The following is an 8,737-nucleotide window of genomic DNA, read 5'->3' on the forward strand; positions in this document are numbered from 1 at the left end:
ACTCAGCACACCCAGTCCCTTCTGTTAAACACGTGTTGCTGTCCTCAGCTAACTCAATGAGGAGTCAGGCCGGTTCCATTCAGCAGATGTGTGCTCATGTGTTCAAAGTGTTACTGTAACGGTAAATCCTCCAGGATAGTAAAGAAGACAGGATTTTAAAAAAAAGGCAAATGCTTTTTACATCCAGTAATTACTTTCTGAAACTTTTCAATAAATTCCTCCAGTGGTTCAAAAATATTTTAACATGAACACAGTTAAAAACATTTTTTTACCCTTTGGCAGGAGCTGAGGCATTATTTTTCACTTTGCTGTTGCCAGAGTTTGTAATATTTTTTGTCTCACTGTCACTACTCATCACTTGCAGCGAAAGCACTGACTGACACTCACACAGTACGCAGTTATTACATTATGGAGCAGAAATAAAGTGAGAACAATGTCAAATCTGGGCTGAAATAGGACGTTACTAAAAATATCAGCCCACTTTGTGAACAGAAAGTCTAGCCGGCCAGGCCTGTCAGGAAACAGCAGCTAACAGAGAGCAGGTTCTGCCATTTTTTTACCCTTCGGTTTCAAATGTTTAGGTTTTTAAATCTATCCTTTTAAATCACTTATTTCTGGATTTACTTAACCCTGTGCATTCTTGTCCACAGGTAGTGTTGATGGACTGCAGCGACGAGACATTTAACCAGATGAAGGCGCTAATTGTTAAAAGGATGCCCAAGATTGGACGGTTTGAACAATCAAACACTTAAAAATTCATCTCCAGTAAACAGCAGATTTAACAGCTGCTGCTCAAGTCAACCAGCACCTCCCAGTGGTGACACCGAACAGAAACGATACCTGAATTTATCAGAATGGTCCTTTCTGAATAAGACGTGTTACGCTGCAGTCTAAAACAATTTATTATTTAAGTATTCATATTACAAAATGCTGATGTAATCAGAAGACAGCTTGGGTTTCATAAGACTAAAACTAGTTTATATCCAGGAACATTAGGCAACAACATAAGGTATCAACTTAAAGTGTAATATTATAAAAATAAATAGCAATTTTAATACTTACCAAGCTTAAACAACATCTTTGCACAATATTGTCTTTTCTGTATGTTGGTTTTTGTTTCTCTTTAGCTGCTTTAAACATCCAAACAGAAACACTTTCCTATAATTAATCACTTAAAAAGCAACAAAACAATTGTTTGAAAAACAATGTAAACTTACTTTTCATTCAGATTTTCTTTTAAAGGGGTAATATTATGTGTTTCTCAGGCATATATTTAAATTCTATACCATAATAAAGTAACTATGTCACCTTCAGTTGTTATTAAAATGTTGTTTATTTGTTTAAAAAGATAACCTTGACTTCTCATCATATCTGTTTCTAAACGCCTTGAAATTGGCCTCTGTCTCTTTAAGAACCTCCTTCCGCTTCTGTCTCGCCTATTTCAGCACAGGGCCTGGTGGGTGTGTGCGCTCTGTGATGAAGAAGCTCAGCTTGGAGACACAGCCCAGAGGAGGAGCTGATCCTAAAGGTGGTTCTAGTCCCAACTGGTCGTTTTTGCTCCCCTGCCTGGCTGCCTCAGGACACTGCAGGATTTCTCAAACATGCATGAATGAGTCAAAGCAAGACTCTGAGCATGTTTTTGATGAGAGGATAACATTATAACATGATATAAAGCTCAAAAAAGTAGATTTTACATGATATTGCAGCTTTACGATTTCTCCATATCTGAAACAGCTTTAGTTGTTAAAGTTGTTATCACCTTCCAAAGGCACCAATGTTAAATACTTCAGATCTAAAATTCAGTCACTGCTCAAAGATCAGTTCATGACTTCGTCCCGTCTTGTTTCAGGAGATWGTTTTTCCCAGCAGGAAGTGTGCGTACTCTTTCCTGCGCAGCACACGGTGCATTTTGAAGGTGTTGGGCGAGGTGCTCGTGTAGGCCATCATCTGATGACGAAGCTCCCTGAAAGCGCCTCCTGCCACCAGCTGCACCCTCATCGGCCCAATGCTGCCTTTTGTACGGAACGACTTGTAGACGGCAGATTCCTGCTGGAGACAAATGTCCAACTGGAGGGAAGGAGAGGAAACAAATTAAAGATTTTAGGAGAAATGGCAAAAAAAACACACAGAGCATCAGGATTATTCTGACCTTATATCGCTGCTCCTCTGTTAGATTCCTCACTSCTTTCAACTCTACAAACACCTGGTAATGAGGGTCTGAGACGCCGATTGTGTCTCCTGCAAGTCAAGCATATTTAAAGTGCCTGTCACGTCAAATTTTTGTAAGAAACGTGAATGCGTTTTTGGAAAGAGAACATTGATAACATATTGCAAAACAAATTTCACGCCGTTGAGATGAACAGTTGTTGAGAAATTTGCGTGTGAAGAAACAGGAAGTGATGTCAAAGGGGAATGTCTGCATGTAAACAGAGCGATGCAACAATAATTAGAGAAGAATCTTACGTTTCTTTCGATTATTTTGAGTCACCAGAGATGAAGAGTTTTTTCAAAAAACAATGACTAGAGTTTTTTTAAAGAGTTCCCCTTTGATGTCACTTCCTGTTTCACTTTGCTGAGCCAAATTCAGAGAAAATATGCCAGTTATGAGACAAAACGAGTAAAATCATGTGTATTGTGCTAATTTTTTTTAAAATATAAAAATGTTTTCTTTGACTTTTTGTATTTGAAGGATAAGCATGTCGCAGGCCCTTTAAAAAGCAGTTTAACATAACAGATCTTTTAAAAATGATGTAATGTATACAGCTGAGGTGTTTTACCCAAGATGCCGCTCTCAGCACAGGAGTAGTCAACAAGCTGAGCTCCTGGCCACTGAGCAACAGCTTTCTTCAAGGCACCGAGGAACAACGCCTCAGACACTTTCTCTCCCCGAACGTTCAGCATCTGACCCCGTCTGGTAAAGGAAACACACACACACACACACACACACACACACACACACACACACTGAGTAATTATGTTTCAAACCACACAAGATACTAGTCTTCGTCTGCAGCTCTACCTGTACTGAAACTCCACGATGGGGCAACGGTTGTGGAACCCGACAACTCTCACGATGTCTCCAATACGATATCTGTAACGTTAGATCCGAGTGTCACCTGCAGCYGTTCAACACACCTAACACTCATAAGTACGTTTTCCATTGTAACAGACCATAACACTGTCTGATGAGCTCTGTGGGCAAAAGCATGATTGGCTGTGACGTGCAGCTCGTTTTGGCTCGAGTGCAGTCGAATGAAACCACATCTCAGCCCCAGTTATGGCTGCAGAGCAATTATGGAGCACAATTTCTCTGAGTAGGCAGACCTCTATTTCATTTGAAATAACTATTTATATCAAATGGAAAAACCCTCTGACCACTGAGGCCACAAAGGAGRTAAAAATGGGGTTTGAACAAGAAAATTTTCAATACATTCTCAAAAAAAAAGCTAATGGAAGCAATTACTAAATAGTCAGGAAAAAAATGTATAAAGACGCATCAATACAACCAAATAAGACATAAATACTTGTTGGACCATAAATAGAATCAGACCTGAAAAGTCCTGCGGCGTTCGTGACGACAAGCTCATAACTCTCTCCCTCCTTCACCTCCTCCATCAGCAGGGTTTGTGGCGTCTCCTCGTCCAGGCYGCTCTCTGGCAGGAACTCACAGAACATGGACCGCGGACACAGCAGGTACCGTCTGTTTGGCTCCTGAGGCCACAGGTTCACTCCTATCAGACCTGCAGAGCCCCCAAAGACACAATGAAAACCAAACATCAATCTGACAGGATGGYTGGCAGTTTTGGGMTTTGCCACTTTGTGTGGTRTCTGTATTCCTACCTTCWGTCGCAGCATAAAAGGGTGAGTAGAAAGGCACTCCTTTGCAGTAATTCTCCCTCAACATTTCGCCGTAGATCTGATTGGAGCCCGAGTCCACCGCCAGCACCAGGTGGAGATGAGGCCACAGGYGCTTGGCGATCCCCCTGAAACCCTCTTGGAAGTGGGCCCGGAGCTGCGCGGCCCTCTCCGGGTCCGGTTTCATCAGAGCTTCGAGTCTGGTCCTCAGCTTGGGCTCGAGAGACAAGGCCACGCTGATTTTTCCTCGCTCAACGTCCTCCACCAGCTCCTGCCAGCGCTCCTGTGGTATTTTAAATGAAATGAAAAATCTAAATGTTGTCTTTTTCTAAATAAAACGCATCAAAAACATTTCAGCTCACAGGTAATTACACTCAATGAGACAAAACAACGTATTTAAAGGGAAAAATTACTAAATTAACTAGAGCTGCTTACTGAAAATTAGACTTTTTTGAAAACATAATTAACATAAAAATGTTTATAAATTTATCAAAACAACTTTTGAGTGTATATTACAAATATTACAATAACAACTATCACATTTGTGCTTTATTCTTTTAGTAACTTACATTTCACGCCTCAGTGAGCATTAAAAAACTGCTACAGAAGCAAAAGTAACCCAATTTTTCTTTTGACATTCAAGCACCTGTAGGGCTGTGAAAGCGTAGAAAACTGTAGAAGCAAAGTTGGACTCCAGAGTTCCCACGCTCGGATCTTTGAGCGCAAACAGGAGGTGCAGGTACAAGGTGTMCTTCTCACTGGGAACCTGAGGGAACAAAGAAAACAAAATAAGATCACATGCGAACAGAGGCTGGTAAAAGCACTCGGAGGACTTGTTGAGCGGACCTCAAAGGCCAGAGCTGGAGTCGTGTAGAGGTCGAGCGTAYGGCGGGACGAGGCTGGCGTGGAAGAGTTYGGTCYGATGGGGATYCCYGCCTCGGATCGGCGAAACGTGGGATTGTAGAAGAACTTGACGGTGCGCTGGAGGCCGTCCATCTCAGGGAAAGCCTGTCGCATGGCGTCTAAACAAACGGTCACCCCCTGATGGGAGGAACATTTGTTCTTTACGCTGACCCTGCACTGAGCGTGAAATCTGTCACCAGTGTTTGCCTCGCCTGCGTGAAGAACTCGGCGTTGGTGTCCTTGGTGCTGAGCAGCATGGCGCTGGGTCCCGACGTCCCAGAAGTCATAGCCAGAATCAGCGGCTTCTCCGCGATAATTACCTTCTCTTCTCCGGTTGCGACCCGCCTGATGAGCTCTGCGTAGTGCCCGTATGAGGAGAGGGGGTGACGAGCTCGAAAATCAGCAGCATCTGATACAGTAAATAAAGATTTTTTTCTATCAAAACTTCACTCCAATAATGTGAGTTAGTGGGTTAATAGAAAGTAAAACCTCAAYCCCAAGTATCACCTTGTAATAACATAATTACAGCCCTCACAAGTCTTTCTCCTTACCTTGAATAGAGCTGAAGTCGTACTCTCTTCCATAACACGTCCCTGCGTTTTTACGCAGCCGCTTCAGCAAAGTCTCCTGCTGAACTTGCTTCACCTTCAGCGTGTCCGCTTCAAGTTTCCTCCTCTGCCGCCTTCCCAACCAGCCCACAACCTTCACGGCTGCATACTGACTCAACAGACTGCTCACCGACCGATTTTTACCCTTCACTCTTGAGTTTATGTCTCTCCAAATCAGCGCCATCCCGGATAACGCCAGGACGCAGACCGCCGTGGGCAGAGGGGGCGGCATCGCTAGAAAAAAAGGGTTACACAAGAATTATRGGTCAGGTGGGGGCGCTGTTGCTTTAAGTTGTTCCGTAATCGGTTTCAAGTCGAGGCAAATCGCTTTAGATTCCCTTCGACTACACTTTAAAGCGCTYTTACATCATTTATGAACAATTGTCTTTAGGCTACTCACCCGGAAGTTGTCTGTTGATAGCAATAGCTACAGATAAAACCGCAAAACAAAGCGGCACTATCACGCGAACCCACGGAAAACCCATTTATGGCAAACAATATATGACGTAACGTTTCTATGTTGTTCACACTTTAAAGCCAGAATAATATTTATTTCGCATGCTTTTTGTCGAAATGGAAAGCTTTCACTTCAACTTTGGCAGCCGTCTGAGCTGTTTCCGTGTTTRGGTGCTGGTTCGCCATCCTGATTGGTCAACTTCTTGATGACGTAGGCCAATCTGTTTCGCTGAAAAAAAAATTGCAAATGTCCAAAAACTGTATCCAATTCCATCTAAATCATGGATCTTTTTATTTATTAATTTATTTTACTTAACATATGCTCAYACAAATATCAGAAATCTATCATTATTTTTGCAATAGCCTGGCTGGCATAAATGATGTCATTACTTTGGACAGCCACTGTAAAAATGTGTGTCAGACAATACTGATAACCCAGTCTGATGTTTCAATTACACTGAGAAGTTTGTTAGTCATAGGTTATTGTATATGTGCAGTTTTCTCAGTCCAGGCAGTATTTAAATAAAATGAACTTTCAAAAGGTGGAATAGCACAAAAGATGAATTAGACAATATTCATGCACATTTTTAAGGACWGAATCCCTTTGTACATTCTATTACAGAATACGTCAACATTCATTATTATAGTATGAATAATTTCTACTATAAAAAAGTTTTAAAAAAGAAGGTATTTTCCTTGTTATGCGCAGCGGTACATACACATGATATAGAACATACATCACAGCTTTACCCTAAATTTTACATTTTCAATCTTTATTTTTTATATAAGGTTTGGTAACATTCATTGTAGGTTTGATAACTTTGTACTGGATGTATTTTATATTTATTTCATATATTCAGGAAATAATAGACAAACATCAGGTGTGTTTTTTTTTATCCCGAGCTGCAGAACGTGATGAATCTCGTCTCTGGCTRTTAATTAAGCCTCTGATGCTCCTTCACCCGCTCTCCTCCACAGAACCTGAACACCACAGGAAACAGATGGGTACCWTTAAGGGTTAAACCAAATTCTCAAACAGTAAGAGCTGTTTTTTTTATRCTCACCTGTTTCATTTCCATGGTGACAGCTGATAACAGAAGAAGACGTTAATTCTAATGCTGAACAAAAACTAAAGCACACATCATTAAATGTTTGTGCTGGATGAGGATTTTTTTTTTTGAACGAACCTGCCCAGTAGGAGGAAGGTAACACTAAGGGCCCGTCCACAGACACACCRTGGAGCATCTCAGCCAGCCAGGACACCTCAGCTGGGTTATCAACAAAAACCTCTTCTGTTTCATCCACCCACCGCTCAGCCTCTGCCAACACAGTAAACACACTCCACTCACAACTTTACAGCTGGAAACKGTTGTGAATTTAACTTTATCTTTTTAGCCGACCTGAYGATGAGCCCTCCTCCTYCTCTTCAGTCCAGACTGTTTCCACCTCAGCGCTGCAGTCAGACATGGAGGAAGTGAGGTAAGAGCAGCTGAGCCTCTGTCTTAACCCGGTCATGTCACATATGTAGGCCTCTTTGTGGAAGCGAGGGGCTGATGAGACACGAGAAAAGACAAAAAATTTGAAGTGACTCACGGAGGAACTAACCAACGTGTTTGATGATGGAGATGTGTCTGAGGYGGCTGACCCTGCATGTCTTCCAGCTGTTGGACGCATCCAGCTGCATCCCTGGTGCTGATGTGGAACTGGTGGCTGGTCTTCAGGTGCCTCAGGATGTGTTCAGAGTGGAAAGCAGAATGAGTGTAGTAGACCAGCTTTGGGAGGCCCAGAGAACCGACAGCAGCCATTTCAAACCTGCTGCCCTGGAAAGCAGGAAAAAGTTTTTTTAGCACAAGATATTCCTGTAAGCAGACCAGTTTAAAACCTTAAAAAAAACCAACCTGGAAAGTTAGATTGTCGATTTCAGTCCAGGACAAATCAAACAAGGCACAATGCTTTCCTTCCACATCCTTTGGGAAAACAACAATACATAAATAAATAAATAAAAATAAAGATAAAATATTCATAGAAATATTCAAAACCAATCCAATACACTGAAAAGGAAATGTTTATGTTCTTCTACAAGTCATTTCCTCCAATGATTTATTTTGTTCGTGCAAAAATAAACTCATCAGTATTTAATAGCGCAAAAGGAGATGAAGCACCTGATAAACATGGACTCCTGTTCCTGCTACACCAAAAAGAACTGAACTTCTCTTCTCCTTTTTGTCCTGCACATAAAACATCAACATGAGGAGGTTRAAGTAGACATATCATGCTTGTAAATTCTTCTTTTTCACATTTAAATCATTCAGTTAGGGGGGTTATATAAAAGGAAACTGCAATACTTTGGTTTGAATTCCTCTTTATAAMTCCACAAGCCCCTCTTTTCTAAGACGTGTCTCAGATCAACTCGCTTTGAGGCTGTCTCTTTAAATCCAAATGATGTGCTTTTTGTCCCGCCCCCACTCCAGCTTCCAGAACAGTCCATTCTAGTTTAACAGAGGGGTTTTACCATTATATAGAGGCGCAGAAACATTTTATTTACAAATTGATTAAAATATGTCAACAAGGGAAGACTTGTTCATCCAGCCTTACATGTTGGAGCCAGAGTGAGAAGRGATTGAAGATGACCAAATTTCTACTTTAGTCCTTCATAGATACAAAGTCTTACTGATTTTGTTTCACTTATGTAAACTCAGAGTCAGACCTGTCTCATCCTGTAGAAGGTCACGGCTCCGYCCTGCAGCCTGCTGGACTCTTTTATAAAATGAAGGACAGCTTGGCTCTGGGACAAACCTCTCAGCTCGCTGTGCAACATGGGAGTGTGCCGGAGGAGGTAGTTTCTGCCTCTGCGCTTTATCAGCTGACACACACACACACACACACACACACACACACACACACACACACACACA

The 8,737-nt window shown here is 41.8% G+C and overlaps 2 protein-coding genes across 2 annotated transcripts in view; both read right to left on the minus strand.

Moving 5' to 3' along the window:
• Nucleotides 1-1,752: 1,752 nt before the first annotated feature.
• ghdc (GH3 domain containing) lies at nucleotides 1,753-5,999 on the minus strand. The gene is made up of 11 exons (XM_014007627.1): nucleotides 5,767-5,999; nucleotides 5,310-5,600; nucleotides 4,971-5,167; nucleotides 4,702-4,896; nucleotides 4,502-4,621; nucleotides 3,841-4,138; nucleotides 3,551-3,740; nucleotides 3,020-3,091; nucleotides 2,778-2,911; nucleotides 2,150-2,238; nucleotides 1,753-2,067 (listed from the first exon to the last, which is right to left on the minus strand). The coding sequence occupies exons 1-11, from the start codon at nucleotides 5,849-5,851 to the stop codon at nucleotides 1,846-1,848; spliced, it is 1,893 nt and encodes a 630-aa protein (XP_013863081.1). The 5' UTR covers nucleotides 5,852-5,999; the 3' UTR covers nucleotides 1,753-1,845.
• A 98-nt stretch (nucleotides 6,000-6,097) lies between these two features.
• The window catches only part of LOC106516984 (FERM domain-containing protein 1), a 7,352-nt gene continuing 4,712 nt past the window's right edge, over nucleotides 6,098-8,737 (minus strand). The window contains exons 6-12 of the mRNA XM_014007628.1: nucleotides 8,530-8,685; nucleotides 7,985-8,050; nucleotides 7,721-7,789; nucleotides 7,468-7,642; nucleotides 7,010-7,372; nucleotides 6,887-6,909; nucleotides 6,098-6,803 (exon numbers count right to left, since the gene is read on the minus strand). Coding sequence (XP_013863082.1) covers nucleotides 7,206-7,372; nucleotides 7,468-7,642; nucleotides 7,721-7,789; nucleotides 7,985-8,050; nucleotides 8,530-8,685 — 633 coding nt within the window. The 3' untranslated portion in view covers nucleotides 6,098-6,803; nucleotides 6,887-6,909; nucleotides 7,010-7,205. The remainder of the gene's footprint in view (nucleotides 6,804-6,886; nucleotides 6,910-7,009; nucleotides 7,373-7,467; nucleotides 7,643-7,720; nucleotides 7,790-7,984; nucleotides 8,051-8,529; nucleotides 8,686-8,737) is intronic.

The sequence above is a fragment of the Austrofundulus limnaeus genome, unplaced genomic scaffold (genome assembly GCF_001266775.1).
Source record: "Austrofundulus limnaeus strain Quisiro unplaced genomic scaffold, Austrofundulus_limnaeus-1.0 Scaffold43, whole genome shotgun sequence".
NCBI lineage: Eukaryota > Metazoa > Chordata > Actinopteri > Cyprinodontiformes > Rivulidae > Austrofundulus > Austrofundulus limnaeus.